Source organism: Callorhinchus milii, unplaced genomic scaffold, assembly GCF_018977255.1.
Source record: "Callorhinchus milii isolate IMCB2004 unplaced genomic scaffold, IMCB_Cmil_1.0 Scaffold1, whole genome shotgun sequence".
NCBI classification, from domain to species: domain Eukaryota; kingdom Metazoa; phylum Chordata; class Chondrichthyes; order Chimaeriformes; family Callorhinchidae; genus Callorhinchus; species Callorhinchus milii.
This window is the reverse complement of record NW_024704742.1, coordinates 121,978,140-122,005,046: the sequence shown is the minus strand read 5'-3', so window position 1 is coordinate 122,005,046 and position 26,907 is coordinate 121,978,140. Positions and strand designations below refer to the sequence as shown.

The window sequence follows — 26,907 nt, the reverse complement described above, 5'->3', positions numbered from 1 at the left end:
CCACCTGTGTCTAGATATACAGTGCTTTATTACCTGGCCCACACCCAGCTAGGGTGTCATCAATATTGTTAAGTGCTTTGAGTTATCCCCCACAATGTGAAAGGTGCTATATAAATGTATGAATACATTTAAGCGTTCCAAGATGTTACTCGCATGGAAGACGCTATATAAATGCAAGTCGTTGGTGGTGGTGGTGGTGATGGTGTATTGTTTTGTATTTTGGGGAGTTGTTGGGATGTGGAACTGCCAAGTAAGGTGGCAGAGGCAGAGTCTATTGTGGATTTCAAGGGAAGTAGATAGGAATATGAAAGTTAGGGTTTAAGTGGTATGGAGATAGGGAAGAGTGCTGGTATTGAAAGTGCAGTTTGCTCCGAGAGCCGGTGCAGATTCAAAGGACCGAATGGCCTCCTTCTGCGCTGTACATTTGTTTAATTCTATGGGTTTTGAAGGCCCAGCAAGTTATTCTGAAGACTGAGATGACAGGCCAAATCCTTCAAACAATATGCAGTCCACAATTCGCATGTGTCCATTATTATTATTATTATTATTATTATTATTCAATCAATCACAATTTATGCCAGGGAGATGCTAAATCATTCTCTAAGCATAATCAGCTTTGAACCAAGAATTGCTACCCAGGCCAAATGGTAACTCCTAACGGACTGACCCACCTGATGGTAGCACAATACAGCCTATGACCACAGATTTATTCTTAAATTACAATTCTGGATTTGCACCAGCTAGCTATCCCTAACATTCATTTAAAAAACAGTCACGGTATTTCTGTCTCTCTTCAGTAACAATCTGTCAATTAGATACAAGGTAAAAGACAGCTCAAAGTATCAATCACACATGGTTACCCAAAGGCAAGTAATTTTGCTCATTTAAGTGCCTTCACAGTTTGCAAGAATTCCTCTGGGAACAATTTTAAATATTATTAAAAATGAAACAGTTAATCTTACCAAGATCTTTCACTTCTTTCATTTTAGTTGTGTTACTTACCTAGAGAAAGGGAGAATAAATTGTTATCACAACACGCACATGCAAAGCAATCAGATGAGTTAAGCGCTAAAAGTAACAGGTCGTAAAACGTGCAGCAGTATAAAAGTTCAACAGATTTATTTAAAGAAATAAAGGTTTTAACAGTGAACCAGACTTGAAAATAAATTCTGCCTGAATCGATTCATAGTCAATTAGATTACTGCCATTGGTGACTGATCCTTCAATTACTGTGTTGCTAATATCTGGAACTCCCTCCACGAACTTCTCCAATTTCATCTTGCCCCCTCTCTATGTGTCTTTAAATTCCACCTTAAAACTTACCTCTTCAACCGCACCTCTGGTCACCTCCCCTTCACCCCTTCCCATCTCCCATGTTCAACCCTGTCATTGATAAATGCTCTAAGATGTTATCCTACATGAAGGGCGCTGTATAAATGCAAGTTATTGTTCTATGTGTGGACTGAACATCAATGATTTCTTTCAGATGGTTCGCGTTGTGCACATGGCTAAAAAGTATCCTCTAAACCTACCTTTAATTGTTAGAAGGTTTAGGAGAAAACATATCTCCTTTCCCCACCCCAATTTCAGCACAATAGTTTGGCTCACAGTTATCTTTTGACATCTGTGATCAAGCCTTTCAATCCCGCTGCACGGAATTCTAGTTTGATTCAATTATACTGGTAAAATCTGTTATTTAATTATCAAGGGGTCTCAGGTGTGATTATCCCATAACTTTAGGACAATTGTTCACAATAAAATAAGGTTTAAGCGCTCTGAGACGCCGTCTGGGTTGGAGGGCGCTATATAAATCCAAGTTGTTGTTGTTGCTGCTCAAGATGAAAAAGGCCCTTCAGCTCATCCGATCTCATTACTCCAGAAAACCCACCCTACAGTTCCCTCATCACTCCATCAAGCTGTATTTTAAATTGGTCTAGGGGCCTGGTAACTTTTTCCAGTCATTGATTACCGTCTGGGTAAATAAAATCTTCTTGGTGTCTATCCTGGAATTGCCCTTTTAAAATCTAAACCTATATCTTGTCTTGATACATCCTAAAGTATTGATTGGGGTTTACATTTTCAATCTGATTTAACATTTTCTACACCTCTTTCAGGTCCCCTCTAAGCTGTCTTCTCGAGATCAAAGAAGTTCAGGGGCCAGGATGTGAGGTCACTGCAGGTCAGGAACTGAGATCAAAGCAGGACAATCATCTACAAAATAGATGTTCACCAACAAAATACAGTCACTAATCTTTACAGTAATTCTTGTGAAGTCCTTTGAGACACGTCAATTGTGTGATAGGTTCCACAACAACAAGTTGTATGTATTTAGCGCCTTCGCACTGGTTCTATATCAAATGCAAGGATGTATTATCATACAAACCTCTTTATTAATCCTACATTCCAGCTTTTTCCCCATATTCCTAGATGTTTGGACTTCTCAGGTACTTAATAAGTCAAATGCCTGTCTACCATTTACCTCCTTTACATTTGTCTCCAGGCTAAATAGGATGAGCATCAAATTTGTATTCTATTAGTACAAGAAATAACTTCCACCAAATCAATTTTACATTACTATGACATCTGTGGTCATTTTGCTAATAAAGAAAAATAACTGGGAAATCCATTGCCAGTGAAGTGCTAAATCCAATCTACCCACGAACAATAATTGTAAAATCTACACCATTATATTTTGTAGGTTTCAAGATAAAACAAGCCATGGCACATTGATTACTGTCTGGGTAGACAGTCAACCATTAGTCATCTAAAGTATATTCTATACTCAGGATATTCTAAAGTATCATTCATAAATCGTTTACCTACAAAATAGTCACTACACTTTACAGCAAACCCAATGAATCTCTTTAAACCGTCATCCTGATGTGAAAGGTGCTTTATCAAATGCTAAATTATTGCTGTAAAGTACCAATTTAGAAATCTATTTGTTTGCAATGTTCTCATCTCTTCAAAATCAACACAACTTTATAGTTGACCAATAAAAGCTATTTTACATCCGCTGAGATTACTCAACACTTAGAAGGGGACTACTTTTCACTGCATAATTATTGCACATTTAAAGGATATTCATTGCTACAAATTAAAATTCTGATTAATATCAGAGAAAGATGTAGCAATATTACATTTTACCATTTATTGGGCTAGAAACTTACCTTTTGTGTGGAATAACCAGAGGTACAGGCCTAATACAGGCACCATCAAGCTCATTACAGAAGAAGGGAAGTAATGTTGGAGTTTGCACTATTTATAGTGGTAATCAGAAACCAAACCATGCATTCATTTAGCTCCTGTTTGTTTCTATAAATGGGCTACAAGTCATAGTTTGTGTTGTAATAGATCACGGACAACCGGTACTAGTGAGCCGTAAACTCAACCACCACGGCTTTTAATGTCCTGCTCCTGCAAACAGTAAACACTCCCACAAACAGTTACATAGAACTTAACAGTACGGAAACAGGTCTGTGCCAGTGTTACACTCCACACAAGCTTCCACCCCTTCTAATCCTCTCTCCTCTATTCCCTGCTCCCTCTTGTAAGTTTTCTCTTAACTACATTGGTGTTATTTGCTTCAACCACAACTTCTGACAGTGAGGTCCACATTCTACATTACATACAATCCCACATGGTCATCCCCAAATGGTGGGAATTCTATGGCAATTTTGCCTCTTTTCACCATCATAATAATCATGAACAAAAATAGCCAAATGCGGATGTCACATTGCAAGTTTCTGTGGTAGAATGAAAGCATTCCATATTGCTTGTTTAATAATGGTTCTCTGTGAGGTTGGTCACATCATTCGAAGCTCCCTCTGTCACCCAAGACATGATTTTTCCTGCTGGTTAGATTACAGTGGAACATAAACTTTGCTGTTTGGCAAGGAGAGATGGAAATGAAAGTGATATGTTACATCTGTGTTGTGTGCAAGTGTTTGTAGCTTGTTCTCACAATCATCAGCAATGGTGCGCAGCTCGCAATCATTCCTTGCTGCCAATTTGAAGGAAGAAGCAACATGTTAAAATTTTATGCCAAAATTTTGGTGGAACTGTTCTGAGACACTACCTTGTGTGAAGGGCACGGTATAAGTATAAGTTGTGGAAGAAATTATTAGCTTCCCCTCATTGCCGAGAGCTAGCACACCTCCTGCAGATTAAGCAACAGGTAGGAGACTTTGGGGTAATTTTCTCCACATCTTGTGGTAACTTCATCATAGTTCCTATGAATTTATATAGTACAGTGTCCAGGAGTTTGATTTGATGCCCAAGCTTCTTATAAGATTTGCATCATGAATCTGGAGACAGTCAAAGCAGGGCATCTCAACAATTTGATAAGAATAATAATCATCAATTTGATATTCTTGTTTGACTTCAATATTCCAGCAAAAAGAGAGCTTCGATGAGTGTAAGTGGTATCTTGGTACTTCAGAATGGCTGCAGTGTTCAGATGTGACAGAGCCTCAAAGGGACAATTGTATATGGATTCATCTTCACAAAGAACAATAGGTCGCCTTTGCTTTTGCTTACTAGCTGGTCATTTTCAGGGAGTATCTTGTCATTTGGCATATCTGCTTGAGTTACATTGAGCAGTAGAAATCTGCTTCAAACAGCACTCAAGCAATATGATGGGCTTCACAGTTGAACATGAAGGTACCGGTGAAGTTGAAATTATGTCATTCTATAAGCTTGGCTCAGTCGCTAGCACTCTCTAGTCAGAGGTTTATGGATTCATACCCCACATCAGAACACTAAGCTCATATAGTCTGGGTTGATACTCCATTTCAATGATGGGATGTATTACGTTGTTCGAGGGACCGTCTTTCAAATGAGACTATTTGCTTTGAGACGTCCTCCCGACGTGAAAAGCGCTATATCAAATGCAAGGATTATTATTATTATTATTATTATTATTGTGATCTTGACAATGTGGCCTAAGAGATCAACACTGAAGTAAATATAAACAAGTTCACGTCAATTGATGCATACGCCCCCCACTACACACACTTTGAGCTTGGCAACAAAGGTTGACATCTCAGAGTAATTCTGCAAGAGATTTACAGCGACCACAATTGTGGGAAAGGAAGAAACCTTACAAGTTGTCATGAGTAATCCAGTTTAGCGATTGTAATTGCTTGCAAAAAAGAAAGCTTTAGGAAACTTGAATTTCCCGATTGTAACCACGTTTATAGCAATAAAAGTAGGTGTAAACTAAGCAAACCATTAAAAAATTCATACCGTATGGGAATGTTTGAGTAACCTTACAGGATGCAGTTGCTATATTTTTATTATATAGTCTATTGCTGAATTTGTCTTGGATCCAAAAATACCCTTTGAAATTGATCATGGTTTAATGGTCATTAAAAGTTACTGTTTCAATTACTATAAAAATATCACCATATTTCATATAACCTAATGAGCTGTATGTAATCTGAGATCTTAGTCTTTCACTCTTCAGTTGTTTCTGACTTCTGAATCTACAACACTTTTTTACTCCACTGATATTTTTCATTGTTTAGTCTTGATTTGCAGTTCTTTACTTCGGACAGCTTTTCTAAAAGAATTTTTCTGGTGAGAAACCTTTTCATGGAGTAAGTACCTTCAGATCTCAGTTAGCTTACAAAATACACAATCTTTAAGTTGTCCACCTAATGTGAAAGGCACAATATGAAATGCAAGAAATCATTATTCTTATTGTAATACTTCACTTCAACTTTGATTTGACAATCCATTAATTCCATTCAATGTTTAAGCCTGTGTTATGTGAAACCATAACATACATCTGTATGTCATAATGATGAGAATGTGCAAATTGTTAGCTAATGTTAATATACTGCCTGATCAAAGAGACTGTAATTGTTCATACTCAACTTCCATAGCCCATTCAACTAACGCTGATCACTAAGGTATTGCAGAGATTACAAGTGTCAATATTGCACAAATATATACTGCAATCATGAAATTAAGATATACTTGCATTGCACTTAGTTAAACTGGCCTTTGGGACCGCAACACACACTGAATTATTTTAATACCAATTTAAACCCAGCTGATGGTCTGCCACTGTAATTCTGAACTGACTCAATGTTAAGATAAATCGTTTATAACATTTTAAAGAGTATTGAAAAAGTACACCCAGAACAATACATTGGAATGCATCAAGACAAGAGAAAAGGGGACACAGGTCTGGAGTTGCAAAATGAAATCACAAAAGTATTTATTTACTGAGAGGGAACAGGTTACCAGAAAGGGTGGTTGAGACCAGGTTGATATAGTTTCAGCATAAGGGAAGTTTACACCCTTGCAGTACAAGACAGGTGTGAATCACCTAGAACTTCCTGGAGGCGGGAGAATCTTTTATGTTTATTTTCAATGGCTGAAATCCACTTTTAAGGGCAATGGTACAGCTAATGACAGCCCTAGCCTCACAAGATTGACAGTCACAGGGTAGATATGACTGATTAAATCTTTCTCATATAAATTGCAAAACAGATGCAACTGTTCTCCCATAATAGACGTTCACTACACTTTACAGTAAATCCTGTGAACTGCTTTTGGGGCATCCTCCTGATGTAAAAGGCACTATACCAAATGTAAGGATTATTATTATTTGTATTCTTAATAACCCATTCAAATGAATGAGCTATGGCGCACAGGTACTTAAGAACACATCAGAGATTTATTTTCCAAAATAATTGAAATCTCTACGTCAAAATGTGGTGTATTCACAAGTGAGGAAATCATCTGTAACAGATCAACACTATTACCTAAACAATTGAAATAGCGTTGTACACACCTAACAGCAAATACTGAATACAAATGCCCTTGATTTTTGAATACAGTTCTGCCTTTGCAAGTGGAGCCTTTGTTGGCTTGTTTCAAGAGAAGTATTACATTCAGGAAAAGACATAAGCAAAATAGGCTGGAAAATAATGTATCTGAACTTCAGCAGAGTTCAAAAGAATTGTGTATGGTAGTTTTGTACTAAATATTTAGACAGCAGTGATGGAGAATATCCCAAAAATATGGCAGAACTTAGACAACATAGTATACCATTAAGTGGGGCTAAAGGAATTTCACAGAACATAAAATTACTTTGACCTACAAGTCAAATGATCAATTCCTGTTCAGGGACAATAGCATTGAGAATGGTATCTCAGGAATGTACAAATATATGTCCACATTGTGGTAATTCCTAATCGATATTGTATGAATTTCTGAATTGAAATTATATGTCAACATCCCATCTGCTTGACAGTCAGTCAACTGTGTGTTGATCACATCCCTCACTGCTGACATGTTGCAGCTGGCAAGATAATTTCTCTATCTTTATAGTGCCTTTTTCACATCAAAATATCTCAAATAGCTTCACAAAGAATTACGGTTAAGTGTAGTGACTGTTTTAACATCAGCTCTGTAAAGTGTGGCTCCTGCAAGAAAACTGTGTGTATGTCATGTTGACCTACAGAAATCTGGCTATACCAAGAGTTGAGTTCCTTACATAAGCATCATGTAGATATAGGGTTCCCTAATGGCTCATTCTTTATATCTTGAGGTACTTCCTCCAATGTTGAGGGATCATTTCCAGGACCATCTTTCTGATAAAAGCCTTTTCAACCTTAGTGTCAAAGACCACAAGTGAATAATGATCACTTGGGTGAGGCACAGAGACACTCACAGCACCATGATGGCCCATTGGAAGGGAAATGGAATCAAAACACCCTGAGAAGAGGAGAGAAAGCTAGCGAACATTGACGTTCTAATATGCACAAATAGAGATAGGAATATTATTTTTAGTTTACACCACCGATACACAAACTTCCAAACCACATATTTTTTAAGATGGTCGAACTTTAAATTTTCAGACAACCTTAGTGTTGAGAAATTTAGGCCAATGCTGCAAAAACATTGCTTCACTATTGGATTATTACACCACATTTTCCTAACAGCTATTTACAGACACTAACTTGATACCGATCCAATCTGTGCTTAATACATACAGTTTCCTTTACCCTGATGCCAGAATGCTCTTCCACATCTGAAAGCATTCTCTTCAGTACTGCAACACTCATATCTACTTCCTAAAGGCACGGTATGCTAGCATCCTGCATAGTTTCCATTCAGAAACTGGAAATCTGCCAGACTTTATAATCTTAGGCCAAAAGCCAAGCATTAAGATTGATAACATTTAAGAAGCTATGATTCTAAAGTTGGTACCGTTCAACAACCGTTACGCTGCGCTAAACCACGTAGCTTTGAAGTCTCTGAAATAGAACTAAAGCAGCCCAAATGTGAAAGCTATAACAAATGCCCAGTGTGGAAAAACAGATGCAGATTTGATTAAACTCTTAAAAAGCATAACCTCACTGCATTCTATCAAACCACAAAGCAGGAAATATGCGCTTTGGGTTATCAACAACCACTCTAGTGTACATAGATCCTGTACGCAAATTGTGTCAAAGGACCTGAGAACTTCCTGAGACACTGCCTGCCTTCTAAATGTCGCCACACTCTCTATTGCTTTCCTTGCTACCTCCAATGATCACATTACATGATAAAGCTATGAATGTTCGAGATGCATCACAGTCCTTTTAGAAAATCTAAATGCCTAGCGAGGGGGAGGTAGGAGAAGAGAAATTTGAGCATTATCATGTAGTACGATCAACTATCACCCTGCAAGGCATCTGGATTAATCTGCAAATTTGCAACACTAAGTTTAAAAACAATGAAGCTTTATTTTTAAAAGAAATTCAGTCTCAAATTCACCAGGGTAAAGGAAGCAGTATACTTTAAGCACAAATTAGGGTATCAAATTAGGGTTTGGAAATAGCTGTTAGGAAAATGTTGTGTAATAATCCAATTGTAAAGCAATGATTTTGTAGCATTGGCCTAAATTTCTCAACACTAAGAACCTTCACATTAAGCACCTTGGGTCATCCTCCCAACGTGAAAGGCTCTATATAAATCTAATTTGTTATTAATTGTTGTTGTTAGAAAGATTGAAAAGAATTCAATTGCAGTGCCATGCCTTTGTCCAAAGCACTTTTTCTCTCTCTCTCTCTCTCTCTCTCACTCTCTCTCACAGTTTTATAGATCGAAAATTTAGACCTTTCAAAAGAAAAGATTTCTCTGAAATTCTGAATACTTTTTTTTAAAGACTGGGGATCAATTTAAGAAAGATGGGTTTATGAATTCATACTTCTCTCCGAGCATTTGGGATTTAAATCTTCAGATAGCAGAATTCCAGGGCCAATTATTACCATAATAATCCTGGCATACAATATGGTGCCTTATTCACATCGTTGAGCTATCTCATAGAGCTTCACAGAATTCACTGTAAAGTGAAGTGACTGTATATTTTGTAGGCTCAATTATCTGATAGGCTTGGCTACAGAATGTCCCACAAACAGCCAGGAGGTGAATGATCAATTTTATGTGAGGGTTTATTGCCTAGCATCTTCTTTGGTCAGGCAGAGTCCTGTGCCACTATGTCCCAAAACTTTGGAACTCTCTCCATCAATCCCTCCGTCTCAATCTCGTCCTCATTTTTAGTTCATGCCTGAAGATCTTCCTCTTCGACAGTGCTTATGGACATTTTTCCTTTGGCTCGGCTGAAAGGCACTGTATAAATGCAAGTTGTTGTTGTTGTTGCCCTCACCTCTAAATGAGTGATAAAAAGAATGCAGTAAATGTACTACAGGGCATCAATTTTAAAGTAAAATGAAAAAAACCTGGGAAATATTACATCAATGTTATCAGCACTGAGTTTTGTGCGTCATTGAGCAAACAGAGCTGTTTGTTCTGCATTAAACCCTTGGATCGTACACTGACGCAGCTCCTGGAGACGTCTGTGGGTGTGTCTCTACCACTCAGCTTATTGGGAGAGCAATATGCACTGGAGTTTGGCTTGATGAAAGGGAAACAAAAGAGGAAAGAAAATGCTGGTGCAGTAACATCTGTCTGTGGGACATTTCTGAGTGCAAAATTGGCTGCCAAATTTGTCCACAAAATACATAGTCAATCCATTTCACAGAAAATCTTGTAAAACACTTTGAGATGTCCTTACAATGTAATAAGGTGCTATACCAAATACAAGATTATTACTATTGCTATTATTATTAATAATTGCCCAAAGCAAGATTGCAATATCCTATTGTGCAAGATAAGCATCCGAAACACACTGCTCTGTCGTACACGAATAGGCGAGAGTCAAAACAGTGAAATTATTTCCTTGGACCCTGGACCAATTTTCTGTGTTCATAGAATCATAGAATCATAGAATTGTACAGCACAAAAAGAGGCCATTCGGCCCATCGAGTTTGTGCCGGCTCTTTGAATAGAGCAATTAATGTCAATCCCACTCCCCAGCCTTTTCCCCATAACCCTGCAAACCCATGCTCCTTAAATACCCATCTACCGCGTTTTTAAAAGTAGTTATCGAATCGGCCTCGACCACCCTTTCAAGCAATGCGTTCCAGATTCGAACAACTCACTGCTTGAAAAAATTTCTTTTCACCTCCCCTCTGCTACTTTTAGATACTATTTTGAATCTGTGTTTTTCAGTATGCCTGTCAGCTTCGGAAAATGGTGACATGGGCTTGTTGATCCTTTTATTTGTGAGTTTGCATCTCATTATTAACATTGGCACGCAGTGCAGCAAAACATGCCAAGCAAATGTTCACTGTTATTGATATGGGGCCGACTTGAGAATAGAGACATGTATTAAATTCCATTGACAGCAACGTTGATGCAGTCAGGCTCTGTCGGTGGGTGTCAGCCACAGATCACCCGAGGCTCAGCAGCTGACCATTCAAAGGGGCAGTATCATTATTACCACTGAAGAGAAGAGAAAAATGTATTCAGTGTTCAATGCATAAAAATAATAATCCTTGCATTTGGTAAAGCGCCTCATATGCTGTCAAAACATCTCAAAGCACTTCACTTGATTTGCAATAACTATTAATGCCAGAAGGAGTTTCACAAACAGAAGGGGTATGGGGCAAAGGGTCTTTAATGGCAAAATATACAGCCTGTTACTGTGGTCCTAACCTCATTCTCCACATTTTGTATCAATTGCCTTCAATAGATTTCTCTTCTCCCAATATAATAATGTCTCCCTNAAAAAATGATATTTGAACTAGTCACAATATCTAATGCCAAGGAGCTCTGACTGTCTAGTCGGTTTTCATCCAATAAAGTGGATAGACATTAGGCTCTAAAAAACATGTGTTGATAATGGGATTCAATAATAATGATCCAGACTCCTTATGAAGAATTCTTTTGGAACCGGCAGTGCATCACAGCCGACTCATGAGAATCCTCAGCGAGGGGATCCATAAACTGTTGGATACCAGACACATTTCCAGTTAGCAAATCGCATTGCAAAATACTGCTTGTTTGATCTCAATTTGTATAAAGTAGAATTCCAGTTAATCACACTTCAACTGCAACATCTGCATGTACCCCTTATCTGCATTGGGATCCGAAGTTGCCAGCAAATGTATTCCAGATTGCAATATGCACTTATATGAGTGAGATTACCAGGGACCCAATTTAGTCAACCTGCATGAGTAAACCGTGTCCTCAGTTCCCTTCACGGATGTGCACAACTGGATGTTTTGCCAATGACACCAAGGTAAGCTCCCATACGTTTGTACCGTGTAGCATGGGATTCAGAGAAATAAATAGAGATAAAGATAGAGAAAGCTATACAGAGTCACCCATAGAAAATCAGAGAGATTCAGTGAGAAATAGAGAGAGAAAGAAAGAATGTGAGAAAATGAATGAGTCACAGGGAGAGTAAGAATGTAGGGAGAAGGTTTGGCATAATGTGATACTCCAGTTATATTATAATAATAAAAATAATAATTTTGTGCATTTGAAAGCATTTTATCACGTCTTCAAAATGTCTCAAAGCGCTTCACGGAATATACTGTAAAGTAAATTGACTGTGTATTTTGTGGGTGAAACGTGGCAGCCAATTGTAATTCCGGATGGTAGAATATTTTAGTTAACATTAGAAGCCAATTTGTATTCTGTGTGATGTCCAATTACGTGTCCTGTTTGCTTTTCCACAATGGGGCTGTGGCTTATTAATTGGTTGTTCAATGTAGTCAGAACAAGGAACTAAGTCACCTGACTCATTCAGCAGTTTAGCTGTTATCTGGAATCACAAACAAGTTAAGCAGCACAAGGTGTTGTCATAAAAGGTAGTTATCAGATATTGACAGTTAAGATCAATGAATGCATACAGTGCACCACTGGTGCAAAATAAGGTAATCTGTTCTACACACATTGAAGGTGTGGAGATAAAAAGCATGTTATTATAAATGAGGGAGAGATCAATTTGAAATTGCAGCGCAATGGAAATGATTCCAACTTACCAGGAAATACACAGCTAATGAACATCAAACCGCAATGCTGATAATACCATAATAAGCTGTTAGAAGCAATTTGTTGCATATTATTTTAAAATAAAATAAAATACAAGTTTTATATCATTTTCGTCTCAGAAAATGTCAAAAAAAAGCTTTTTGCATGAAATGAATAGGTTGGAGAGTTTACATAGTGTTGTCATGGTGATGATGACAATATTTATTACATATTTATTATTTATTATATATATTAGTGCCATCAGCCAGCCCCCTTCCTCTCCCCTCCCTTATCCCCCAAACCCCAGCTCGGGTCTGAAATGCTGTATTCTGTCCAGCGCCTTGGGACGTCCTCCCTATGTGAAAGGCGCTATACAAATGTAATCTTGTTGTTGTTTCCCTGAGAAGAGAATGAGCACTTTTGAAAGAAATGAACCTCGGTGAATGATATTTAGACGCTGAACAAAGTTACATTCACTATGATGATGGTAATGATGGATTTCCACATGGATCAGACAACTGATTTACCCCCGAAAATTATATTCAGATTCTTTTTTCAGATTCCTAAGTAATATTTTAAGAAGAAATGTTACTGAAATGAACTACTTTGAACAATTAATTTATGTGAACAATTTCACTTTCAATTTTTTTCTCTTTGTGATTGAGCTACATAACCTCTTGAAATACACTCCCCCTGCCAAATTATCAACAACAAACATAAACTGAGGGTGTACTGCATTGTTAGAGGTGCCGTCTTTTGAATGAGATGTTAGAATGAGGCCCCATCTGCCTGTTCATGTGGACGTTAATGATCCCATGGCACTTTTTGAAAAGAGAAGGGAGTTTCTCTCATGTCGACAATCTCTCAGGTCAAATAAAATTGATCAAGCACGTAATGGCTATGTGTGCAAATTTATTAATGCATTCACCTGATGCGTGACAACAAATATATAGTCTTGACACTTCACAATAAAATCTTGTAAAACGCTTCCATCTGAACAGTGTGGTAAGGCTCAATCCCAATACAAGGATTATTGTTATATAATAATAATAATCCTTGCATTTCATATAGTGCCTTATCAATCACACCTTCTAGAAGTTTCAAAGCTCTTCGCAGAATATACTGTAAAATTAATTGATTATATTTTGTGAGCAAAATGCGACAGCTAATTGCGCACAGAAGTGTCTCACAAACAGTCGTGGGATAGAGTGACCGACTTATTATTTTTCCTCATTGAATCATAGAATTATACAGCACAGAAGGAGGCCATTCAGCCCATCGTGTCTGTGCCAGCTCTTTGAAAAGAGCTACCAAAATCAATCCCACTCCCCCGTGCTCTCCCGATAGCCCATAATTATCTTCATCGACTCCAAAGTTAGGAAATAGCAGCACAGAACAGAAATCTGTGTCTTTGTTCTATTGAAATATAGAGATGACACATTTTTTTACTGTTAATTTTTTTTGAAGGGATTGTTACCTCTGGAAAAGCGATCTGCCCAATCTGCATTCCTACTTAATGCTAGGTAAACAAAGACGTGTGGAGTAAGAAAACTTGTCCAACGTTTCACCCTGCCCCAGAATCGAACCCAGGTCATCTTGCTTGCGAGGCGAGTGCGCTAACCACTACGGACTCCAATATAAGTTTGTCCCTTTAAAGTTTTGAAATCCCAGACAAATACTGTTTAATATTACATCCACACAGTCAGGACACAGTCACCAACCCAGTCTCAAACCACAAATGCTGGAACTCCTGCTCCTACATGTTATGTTAAGTGCTTGTATATTTTTACAAACTCACAATGTTAGATGTTAGTAAATGAATGTATAAGAATCATTACAAGTGATGTATTATTTTAATCACAAACTACTTGCTTTAGTTATTGTTATAAATTAACACCCAGTGTTTGTATAAAACTTTGAAGTAGAGCCCATAATTCATTCGAAAGGGAATTAGATGAATACTGTACTTAAAGTGTGGGGAAACAGAAGGAGAATGGTATTAGAATAAATAAATCCATCTCAGGTCAGGCAAAGTGAACTGAATAACCTTTTGTGTGCTGCAAACTCTCCATAACTCTACATAATTACACTTTATTTAAAGCAGCTATTTAATGTGACCGAACTAAGGTCTTTTTCATTTGAAAACAACTGTTGGAGTATGTACTGTTAGTACTTTATTTCCAAATAGCAGAGGCTGTTAAATCATCCATATTAGCTTTCAAAAGGGTACAAGATATATTTCTATAAAATAGGTATGGGGTAAAGGGTAAGTAAATGGGACTGAAAGGATTGCTCTGAAAAGAGTCAGCATAGACACAATGGGCTAAATTGACTTCTCTGCTGTGAATTTAGATGGTTCTTTTTGGTTGTAAGATAAACTCAGGTTATTGTACTGGCTCCACAGAATGCAACTGAAAAGACGTTTGGAGCTCTAAATGCAAAATAATATCCCAAGCAATATTAGGGCAATATTGCTAGATTACAAAAAATGATTGCAATTCTTTGACGAATTACTAACAAAGAAACTGAACCATTTAACACCATTTTGTTTTAAAATTGAAGATCTAGCAGCTAAATCTTGAATTTTAAGACAAAATGGTGTTAAATTATCCAAGATTCATCCCTCTGCCTCACCTCCTCTTTATCTATCTTTAAATCCCACCTTTCGACCTACCTCTTCAACTGTGCCTATGGTCACTTCCCCCTCCCCTTGCCCCTTGCTCAGCATCTAACCTTGCCACTGAAGGGTACTATATAAATGCAAATTGTTACATGCTGAGACTGGATGGAATTTCAGATCTGCATTAGGGTCTGCATTATTCTATGATCAGTCTTCTGCTCTTTATCACCATTGTGTTCTGAACGACAAATTAATTTTCATAATAAGTCAAGTGACTCATTTCTAGTTAGTTTCATCATTTTCAATTACTTCAACAAAACTCCCATTTGGTTGGCATGAGCCTCAATTTACTAAGGTTTGTTTATTAAAAGCACTAAGTTAGAATATTGGGTGTACAACAGTAATAAATTAATGTGTTTAAAATGCTTTATGTTGAGATGGCTGAATAAAAAGCTCGGAATAAATACTTTTGCAGCTTCAGTGAGTTGTAAGTACAAGTGACAATGCAATCTTTAAAATATAGATGTTGCAGTAATGTTTGCACCATATGGTGCTGTGTTATTGATCACAGTGCAGCAAGAACAGGCTTGTTTCAGTGACTGTAATGAGTACACAACTGATTGATTGCAACAAGATTTTACTGAATGCTAGTTTATCGCGCTCATCGTATATCAACCTAGCTCAGTTGGTAGCACTCTTGCCTCTGGGTCAGAAGGTTGTGGGTTAAAGTGCCTCGTCAGCCCTTTGAACTCACATAGTCTAGACTGACAACAGTCTAGACACCCAATGTTGTGCTGGGGGTGCCATCCTTCAGTTGAGATGATCTAGAAGGCATTACCTGAAAGGGTGGTGGAACAGATTCAATAACAACTTTCAAAAGGGAATTGGATGAGTACTTGCAAAGGAAACATTTGCAAGGTTATGGGGTAAGAGCGGGGTAGTAGGACTCATTAGATAGCTCTTCCAAAGATCCGGCACAGGCACGTGGGACAAATGGCCTCCTTCTGTGCTGTAATATTCTATGATTCTATGATTCTATGAGACGTTAAACCGAGGTCCCTCTGACTGTTCAGCGATGTTCTTTTTATCAGCTGTATTCGGCAGCTATATTCTCCATTTCTCCAATCCTATATACCATGATTTGCTTTGGTAGTGCTGTCACCTCTCTGTGTCTTAGGCTGAGCCTCCAGTGAAGTGCCAGGGGAGCGCTCCAATGTCACTGTCAGAGGTGTCATGCTTTGGATGAGACGTTAAACAAGGTCCTCATCTGCCTGTTCCCAAATGCATATTGATGATCCCATTGGACTGTTTGAAATCTCCCAATGTGAAAAGCAATTTGTTGTTGTAATTAACAACTGGAACTATTGCCAGGAATAGTAATCGTGGTTGAGGTCGGGACACTGGACTTATCAGAAAGTAGCTTGTTGCTTTGATGGGAAGACAGTAAACTGGATATTCTGGTAGGATGAGATCAGACGGGCCAAAGGGACTCCTTCATCCGAACCAATCTTGTGATTTTGTGAACCAATTCTTCTAGCGCACAGTTGTTAAGTGCATAGCTGGCTGACAGTGTAGTTACCCAAATCTGATGCAATGATTTTTAACTAACAAACATGAAGAAAGGCGCATATGCCACTGTAACCACATCACAGTTAAATCAGTCACCTGATGTTCCACCTCAGTTCTAGTTTTTTTTTCTTGTGCTTCAAAAACACATAAAATGCAGGTGTCCTTAGTATAACTATTTTATGTAAAATGAGATCTGTCAACAGATTTACATTATGATGTTTCAACCGCTTTAGAAGAAGCTTCTCGATCACAGAGGTCTGTCATTTCTCACAGGCCTAGCCTTAAGGCCATTGTTTTAAACTTTATAATATTTGAAATATATGGAAAATTATTCATTTGAAAATCTGTTTTTGAGAATTTTCTAAAATTCTGCACGGTCTTAAAGTTTTTCTGGTCTTAAGTCTGAGTGAAATCTTGAATAGCCCAGGTTTCAGATTTTTAGCTTTGATTTAGAAAACCTTTTGTTATCCATTTCCAGTGTTTACTGGAAGATCATCTAAACAGTGAAAAATACATTTTGTCTGCCAAGGCACAGCAAGCAACTTGAGACCCAAGGCAATATTTATTCTGAATATCATTCAGACGCCGTCCAAAAATCTGCCTCCAGAGAGAAACATTCAAGACAGCGGAGAAACTACAGTTGACCTCAGCTTCTCCAGCTAAAACAAATAGAAAAATAATTCATTTGAGTTCCTGCTTCTGAGTTTTGAAATTTCTCATGGTCTTAGTCTTAAGACAATTTAAGTTTGTGAAAAAAAAATATTTTTAGTGTTAATTTGCAAGCTGTTTTTTAAAACTGTGAAAAACCCTTTTTCTACTTGAGACTCAAATTAAGAATTTTCCAAAATTCTGGCCAACCTTAAATTTTAAAGTCATTGAAGTCTTTTTAAATCTTAAGGCTAAGACAATTGTTTTACAATTTAAGATCGCCCTGTGTGAAACCATGGGAATTCAGGCCTCAGATCACTATTCTATCACCCTAATTGGTTGTTTACATCATCATAATAATAATTATTTAAAAATAATAAAAGTAATAATCCTTGCATTTGATATAGCGCCTTATCATGTCGTTGAGATGTCTCAAAGTGCATCACTGAATATATTGCAAAGTGGATTGACTGTGTATTTGTGGGCCAAAAGTGGAAGCCAATTGGCACAGGTGTGTCCCACAAACAGTCGTGGATTGAATGGCCACATTTTTCTTCTTTGTTTGGAGTGGCAATGCCAAGGAGGGTAAAGTTATGTTCAATTGAGATGATCCAATGATTGAATAACTTGTCAGGATCACACAAGAATTGTGATCCTGGAAGGAGAGGGGCCTTATTGGAGTTCAGTTTAACCATGACATCCTGCCTTTAAAAAAGGAAGCAAATACTGCAGATAAGGTTAAGCCGTAGATCTCATGATGTGTTTCAAATTTCAAATGACAAATCTGTGGGTGAGGCTTTCTCCAACTCAACTTCAGCAAGACCGAGGCCCTCCTGATTGGCTCGCGCCAGTGCCTCCGCACTTCAGGCGCTGGCAGCATCAGCCTACATGCTCCCCTTTGGTGACGTCATCCACAGACATGGGGTAAATTTCCACATATATAGGGATGACACCCAACTTTATCTCTCTGCCTCCACCCTGAACTCCAGGACTACTGAGGTCCTGACCGACTGCCTGTCCAACATCAAGTCCTAGACGAGGGCTAACTTTCTCCAACTCAACGTCAGCAAGACCGAGGCCCTCCTGATTGGCTCGCGCCAGCGCCTCCGCACTTCAGGCGCTGGCAGCATCAACCTCCATGGTTGCACACTCAACCTCACTAAGCCAGTCAGGAACCTGGCTGTCTTGTTTGACCTTGAACTATCCTTTCTCCCCCACATCCGCGCCATGACCGGCACTGCCTACCACCACCTCCGCAACATTGCCAGACTCTGCCACTGCCTCACGCCGAAATCCTCACCCACACATTTGTCACCTCAAGGCTTGATTACGGGAACTCCCTCCTCATCGGCCTTTCCAACACTTCCCTTCACAAGCTGCAGATCATCCAAAACTCTGCAGCTATGTACTCTCATGCATCAGGCTCCGTGACCCCATCACTCCCACCCTCGCCCGACTCCACTGGCTCCCCATCCGCCAGAGTATCGAGTTCAAGATCCTCGTCCTCACCTTTAAGACCATCCACGGCCTTGCCCCCTCCTACCTCTCTGACCTGCTGACCCCCTACCAATCTACATGCTCCCTCCGCTCATCAGGCTCCGGCCTGCTCCATGTCTCCCGCCCGACCCGCCCTACCATTGGTAGCCGGGCTTTCAGCCTCTCTGCCCCCACACTCTGGAACTCCATCCCACGGTCCCTTCGCCTCGCTTCCTCCCTTGCATCTTTCAAGGCCAGTCTCAAGACCCTCCCCTTCTGTGCCTTTGGTCTCCCTCCCACCTCTCTGCCTTCCCTCACTCCCTACACCACCCCTCCCTCATGCTCGGGCCCCAACATCTGACTGTTCAGCGCTTTGGGACGTTCTCCCAACGTGAAAGGTGCTCTATAAATGTAATTTTGTTGTTGTTGTTGTTCTAGAGAATCTATACAGCACTTTTCCTACGTGCTATGAATTGCTTGTTGAGTTGAGTTGCTTGCTTCAAGATGTTTGTTCAGTCTGCATGGAAGCGACCAGAACAGCAGTACATTTGATATAGCCTTTCAAGTCAGGAAAATATCTAAAAGCACTTCACAACATTCACTGTAAAGTGCAGTGGCAAAGACTGGTGTGATGAAGGTACAGGGTTTTGAGTGGGCAAGTATATGGGTGGCGGAGTTCTGAATTAGTTGTATTTTGTGGATAGTGAAACTGGGAAGACAATTGGTACAGTTGCAGCAGGGGTGACGTGGATGAGGGTTTTGGCAGTGCTGGGTGTTAGTTTCAGCCAGTCTTAGTGTTTTTTCAATGTCCAATGACACCCTCCTGCATGGGAAGGTGGGGACTCCAAGATGACATGCTTGGCAATGGATTGTTGGAATTGAGTCAAGCCTCTGTGGTAGTCTTGACAGTCCAGTTCCTGAGCCAGGTAGGTTTGTGGTATTCCAGGGAACTGCTGATAACAGACTGGCTCATCAACAACAACAAAACTTGCAAGCAGGATAGTGTCTCGCAGCATTTAAGCAGGACATGGAAGAGCAGGCTGGCCACTGGGAACAGGGATTCTTCCCACTCAGCTCCTGCTAACCCTGCAAGCCAAAAGTTCTAATGGGTAAGGTCGTTCTAGTTAGACAGGCAGTGGGAAGCTTGCCAAACTGTGCTTTAAATGGTTTAATACTCTCAGGAATCAGGTAAGCAGGATGCGAGCCTTCAGGAAGAGAATAAGCACTCCATTCCAGACACAAGGACATTTGTATGTGTAAGTGACATATATATGTGGGAGTTTCAGCCTGGTTTGGAAACTCTTAAGCTTGGTGACGGGTTTCTGCATTTGTTCAGATTTTCGACTGACCAAAGAAAAAAGTGTTTACTTTCCCATGTAGAAATTGTTAATGTCGTCTACTAACCAAACACTTCTTATTTGGTTCCCGCTCTGTCAATATTTGAAAGTATTGTGCTGTACTTTTCCTTCATCTTATTCATATCTTTCACAGGAGGTTTACTGGAAATCAATATCTTTTGCCACACTTTAAAACTTTAAAGCTTTCAAGGGTTTTAGTGGCGTTTGTACCAAACTAAAAAAAATTGGAATAATTTTGAGTTCACACAGATTGAGCAAGATAAACTCATGATACCACACTCGGGTGAGGTGCAATTTTTTTTCTGCACGTAGTACCTAGAACAAGACTCTGTCCTTAAAATGACGGTGTAATGGAAAAACACACCAGCAGTATAATTTACATCTTGCACAGGACAGCACAGCACAGAATGTCCTCTCCCCTTTGTCACAGATTAAATCCATCATTTTTAAAAAGCAAAACCAACAATTTAGATTATATAGTGTTTTTCATGTAAGGTAACGTCTTGGACTACACTGCAGAGATGGTACTGAACACCGAGCAGAGGGGTTGGGAGGGGAGAGAGGAGGAAGATGACTCCAGGCTTAGTTGAAGAGACAGGCTTTCAGGAACTTTTTAAATACAGATAGCGAGGGTGCTCGGCAAGGGATTTTGGGAGGGCGTTCCAGAGGGTAGGGGTGAATTGGCTAAAGCTTGATTGCCATTGGTGGGGTGGACAAACAACATAAAACAGGTTTGAGATTGCTAAGCAAAAACAACATGCATTTACATAGCAGCTTTAGAATGGGGTAGCATCACTAGAGTGCAAGCAGATAGGATGAATAGTAGAGTGAGCAGAGGGCATGTAGAGAAATGTGAGCAAGAATCTTGAAGTCGATAGGTGCCAGGGAGCTCGTGGAGCCTGGTGAGGATATCATAATTATAATAATCCTTGCATTTGATATAGTGCTGTTCAAGTCTTCTAGACGTCTCAAAGCTCTCAAAATGAGTTGGCTTTATATTTGTGGACGAAACGCGGCAGCCAATTGTGCACAGCAGTGTCCCACAAACAGTCGTGGATTGAAGTGGCCAATTTATTATTGCTTTTTTTTGTTTGTTGGTTTTTTCTTGAGGGATTATTATCAGGCATGTGGAGTAAGGAATCTTGCCCAAGGTTTTGCCTTGCCAGGAATCAAACTCAGGTCTCTCGCTTGCAAGGCGAGTGTGAGTGCTCTAACTACTGAGCTACAGGACTCCACGCCCAAGATGGGGTTGAAAGGTAAAGCTCAGTACGAGAAGCCAAATTTTGACGAGCTGGAGCTTGTGGATGGTAGAATAAAATAATCAGACATCACGTTCAGTAAGGGGTTAGGACATTCAAATGAAATTGCCTTTAACTCTGACATTTCTCTATTCATAGTCAACCTTTTGGTCTACAGATGGCTTTTAGTGCTGCAGGCAAGGAGAAACACAGGCACTACTTACTTAAATCTGATTCTGGTTACACTGTTTTTTTCAGTGGCTTGTTTGAGGGCCCTTGCTGACTGGTTGAGCGATCCTGCATAGTTTCACACAGATTGCATGAAAGGTGTTAGTGTTTAAGGGAAGATTAGATGAAAGTAGAAAGATCGTTGAGACATCTCAAAGCGCTTCACAGGTTTTGGGACACTATGAAGTGTAGTAACTATGTATTTTTAGTTGAATGTCAATTGGACTGTCAGTCTTGACCATAAATTCCAAGTCCAGATGTGGAGCTTGAACCCATAACCTTCTGACTCACTACCAACTGCCCCTTTCAAAAAAAAGTATAACACTACAATACAAGAATAGCATACATTGTTATAATAATAATAATAATTCTTACAATTGATATAGCACCTTATCACATCACTGAGACCTCTCAAAGTGCTGCATAACTGGCTGCCGTGTTTCACTAACAAAATGCACATCAATACATTTTTCAATAATAAATTACGTAATACTGAAAAGCATAGTCTGTATTTTGTGGGTGAAGCACAGCAGCCAGTTGTGCACAACAATGTTCCACAAACAACCATGGATTGAGTGAACAATTTTATTTGGGGAATTTGTTGGCCACAACACCAGGAGACACTCCCTTCTCTTTCCAATAGTGCCATGGGAACTTTAACATCTACCTCAACAGTCAGATGGATCTCAGTTTAATGCCTCATCCAAAAGACGGCACCTCCAACAATGCAACACCCCAGCACTGCATTGGAGTGTCAATTTAGATAAAATAATTCCAATTCCTGAAATGGGTCTTGAATCCACAACCTTCTGACTCCGGGGTGAGGGTGCTATCACTGAGCCAGGCTCTGTTTGATACAAATTTCTACAATAAACCCTGAACTATTTGAATGACTCTCAAAAGGAGAAGACCAAATGGAGAAAATTCAATAGTAATTCCATAAATCCATCTTTCAGGTGGTGTTCAACCAAGATCCATTAAACAGTTAAGATTCATTGAGACTGTTCAAAAAGAGAAATATATTTCTCACAGAAGGAGGCAAATGTATTGCCTCCTTCTGTGCTGTGATATTCGATGATTCTATAGTATCTCCAGTCGCTTCACAGGAATTTATTGTAAAGTGTAGTGACTGTGTATTTGTAGGTGAACACAGCAACCAATGTTGAGGAGGTCTTCAATAGGTTACGATAAAAGTTGCTGGCAGAAATTGTTGTTGTTGGTGCAAGAAGCCACTGATGTGTTTGTATTTTCTTCTTCTAGAAGTGAAAATTATAAGAGATCTGTAAACTTAATCGTCATTGGGGAATTATCACTTTAGAGTTCATGCTGCAGAATCAATTTTTTAATACATGAGCACTATTTTTCCCACAAATATACGGTCAATTCACATATTCTGTGAAGCGCTTTGAGACGTCGAGAAGTCGTGAAAAGCGCTATATCAAATGCAAGGATTATATATATTATTATTTTACAACCATTAATAAGTTGGCATTGACATTCTGAATACTCCATGTAGGGCCTTTGATCTAGCCAGGCCATGTAGAGGGGATGTTTTCCATCCAAAGTGAACTGCAGCTGAGAGGTTGGATAGGAAACATACTCCCAAGGCTTTGTCAATGCTGCTCTTGACAGCTTGTTTGGAACTCAAAAGCCATTTTCACCAATGTCTAATCTCCCTGCACACAGTGATCCAGGTCAGATCTGCACCTCAGCTTTGAGGAGGATGTGTCTGGGGCTTCACCATTGTATTCTGGTGCCACCCACATGTCAATGCTTTCATACACTGCTACCAGATTGCTCATCAGATATAGCAATATTCTCGCTCATTCTGCATTTTCTGTGAAATGAAATAAGTAATAACATTTTATATAGCGCCTTGTCAAGTCTTCAAGATGTCTGAAAGCGCTTCACAAAATATACTGTCAAGTGAATTGATTGTATATTTTGTGGGCCAAAGAGGCAGCCAATTGCGCACAGCAGTGTCCCATAAACAGTCGTGGATTGAGTGACCAAATTATTATTATTATTGTGAAGGGGTTATTACCCCCGGAAAAACAATCTGCCAATCAACTAATAACTGGGTTCCTACTTACTTTAGTTGAACAGAGACATGTGGATTTGCTGTTGTTGGGAGTATGGACACTTGACCAACATTTCGGCCTTCCTGGGAATCAAACCCAGGTCCTCTCGATTGCTAGGCAGGTGCTCTAACCACTAAGCAACAGGACTCCACAAGTACAGAGTTCAAACCATGGAAATTTCAAAAAGTTTGCAACAATTTTGCAAAACAGGATTCTTCACTCATGCTTAGTAATGCTGTTTTGAAAGGTCAGTCAGCTTGCTGCACTTTGTGAATTTGACATAATTAACTTGGTTTTTATTACGTTAGCTGTAGCTCTTGGTAATTAGGATCTGTTTGCAGAGGTGCACCTTTGCAAAACGTTAGTTAGAAGTGACAGCTGTTAAGCCAAATGTCAACAAACTGTAAATACAGGAGGCTCTCAATAGTACCATAAAATCCTATTTCAGCAATCGGCTCACAAACGCCCATTTCAAAGGCCTTTTCAAATTAATAGAAGCTCACATTTTTTGAAAAAAACACTTCTGGTTACTAATTAAATTTGTTTTGCGCAACATAAAATTGCTGAATATTGCAATAGAATTACAGGACTTTGTTCNTTTTTTAAATAAAAAATGCCTGAATCTCTTCTACTGATCAATCGCAAAGCAAGAGAGCCTTTTGGACATTTGTAGAACCTGCAACTACCATCTCAGAACACAGTGCTGTGAAAAGGCAGCCAATCGGGGTGAAAAATGCACGGTTTTGTAAAATGTGATATCAGATTAAAATTGCTCTGATAGTCACACTTTTCATCCCAATACATGAGAAAATTTGCCTTGGGTCAAGCAGAGAGAACACTTGTTAATTAAGTTGAAATTCGCTTTGCGATGAATCCATTGTGATTAAATTGAAAGGTTTGGAGACATCCTACAAACATGAAAGGCCTATATAAATGAAAATTTTGTAGTACTATAAGATACCCACAAATATACAGTCAATTCACTCTACAGTCTATTCTGTGAAGCGCTTTGAGACGTCTAGAAGACGTGGAAAGCGCTATATCAAATGCAAGGATTATTATTATTATTATTACCTGTCATTCTCACTCAACGTAAGCAGAAAAAGAGAAGAGAACTTACAGTTTCACCAGAAAGAAGAGAATCCACAGATTCAGCTGAATTGAATCCAATGAGATTTCAACTGGTAGTGCCATGAATTTGTGCAGTGTATTGGGGTTCTATTGTAAATACTATTGGTGACACTAATCTCTTCCAGGATTATGTCTTGCATAGGTCTGGACTTGCAGGCAGGTTCAAATATGAATGAGAGAACTAATTTCTCCTGCACTGGAACATTGCCTTACTAGGATTATAATCATGTAAATGTATGCTGCATTTTATGAAATAATCCTTTAAAACAGGCTGAGATTTCAGGAATCATTGAACAGATACCACCTGTGTATTCATCGTACCATTTTAAAGGCTCAATGTCTGGTGTAGTCCACATAATCCTTCATAACAGATAATAATGATGATAATAATAGGAATAAATAATAATCCTTGCATTTGATAAAGCACCTTATCATGTTGTTGAGACTTATCAAAGCACTTCAAATGATGTACTGTAAAGTGGTTTGACTGTGCATTTTTTGGGCGAAACACAGCAACGCCCCACAAACAGCTGTTGAGTGACTGACTGATTTCATTTGGGGAATTTGTTGGCCAGGAGAAACTCTTTTCTTTTCGAATAGTGCCATGGGATCCTTAACATCCACCTGAACAGGCAAATGGAACCTTGATTTAATGTCTCATCCGATGGCATCTCTGACAACCCCGCCCCAGCACTGCATTGGAGTGTCAGTTTAGACTATATGTTTCCAAGTTCTGAACCCACAGCCTTCTCACTCAGAGGTGAGAGTGCTACCACTGAGCCAGACTGACACACTAAACAGAATAACAGACTGTATAGCACTGATAAAGGCCTTTTGGCTCAACTGGTGTGTGTGTTTATACAAGACATGCGCCTCCACCCATCCTAATCCTTTCTCCCTGTTTCCCTCCCATATGCCTCCCTATTCCCTTCAACCTCATACATGCTGTTGTTCTTTTATTCCGGGTGTCTGACACATGTGGAAACTCATCGCCATGCTTAAGAGTATAAATTGTTAGGTGTGGTGGCCAAACTCTCTCCCAATGCATCTACCCAGCTCGGGTGCCCAACCAGCACTTTGAGACATCATCCTGACTTTATATAAATGTAAAATGTGGAGTTCAGTAGCTCAATGGTTAGAGCACTTGCCTCGCATGGGAGGGACCTGGGTTTGATCCCAGCAGGGCAAAATGTTGGGCAAGTTTCCTTACTCCACACGTCTCCGTTTACCTAGCAGTAAGTAGGAACCCGGTCGTTAGTCAATTGGCAGATCGCTTTTCTGGGGGTAATAATTCCTTAAAAAAAAATTAGTCACTCAATCCACGACTGTTTGTGGAAAACTGCTGTGTGCAATTGGCTGCTGCGTTCACCACAAAATATACAGTCAGTTCACTTTACAGTATATTCTGTAAAGCTTTGAGACGTCTCGAAAACAAGAAGTTATATTAAATGCGAGGATCATTATTATTTATCTTTCTTATTAATTATTGTATTGCATTTATCAGCCTTCCATGAAAAATTCATTCTAAGACTGCACTGCACACCACTCCTCAGTCAAGTACAATTCAGAGTAAAGCTCTCTCGTTATAGAAATTATAGCATAGAAGGCTATTCATGCAGAAGCTATCTCCTCCGATGAAGCTTTCTACTCTAATACCGATCTCCCTGCTCTTTTCTTTATACCTTTTCACATTTTTATTCTTCAAATGTTTACCTCTTCTCTTTTAAATCTGATCATGGCCTCAGCATCAGTAGCCACTTACAACAATGCATTTCATGCATGTCAGAAGAATACCCTGACATTTTCTACTTCCCACACCAGCTATTCTGTTGCTCTTCTAAGCGAATTAAGTCCAACCTGTTCTCACCAGGAATTGCTGCTGACTGCAAACACCCACAACAACAACAAGATTCCATTTATAGAGCGCTTTTCACGTCGGGAGGACGTCCCAAGGCGCTGTACAGTTGGGTCAGGACCTGAGCAGGGGGGAAATGGTCAGGGTGAGGGGAGGGAAGGGAAGGAGCGAGGAGGGGGTAGAGAGCTGAAGGCACGGTCAAAGAGAAAACACCCAACACATTTCAGGTAAGACACACCTATCAGACAGTGGAGGCTGTGTTGCTGGGGTGAATATTAACCTAGGCCAGAGGTAAAATGCTAATACAATACAAATTGACATT

The 26,907-nt window shown here is 39.4% G+C and overlaps 1 protein-coding gene across 1 annotated transcript in view; it reads right to left on the bottom strand.

Annotated features, from left to right (window-relative positions):
• Window positions 1-908: 908 nt before the first annotated feature.
• The window catches only part of LOC103177809 (cAMP-specific 3',5'-cyclic phosphodiesterase 4D-like), a 150,492-nt gene continuing 124,493 nt past the window's right edge, over window positions 909-26,907 (bottom strand). Inside the window, exon 2 of the mRNA XM_007892155.2 lies at window positions 909-1,002. Within this exon, the coding sequence (XP_007890346.1) occupies window positions 999-1,002 (4 nt within the window). The 3' untranslated portion in view covers window positions 909-998. The remainder of the gene's footprint in view (window positions 1,003-26,907) is intronic.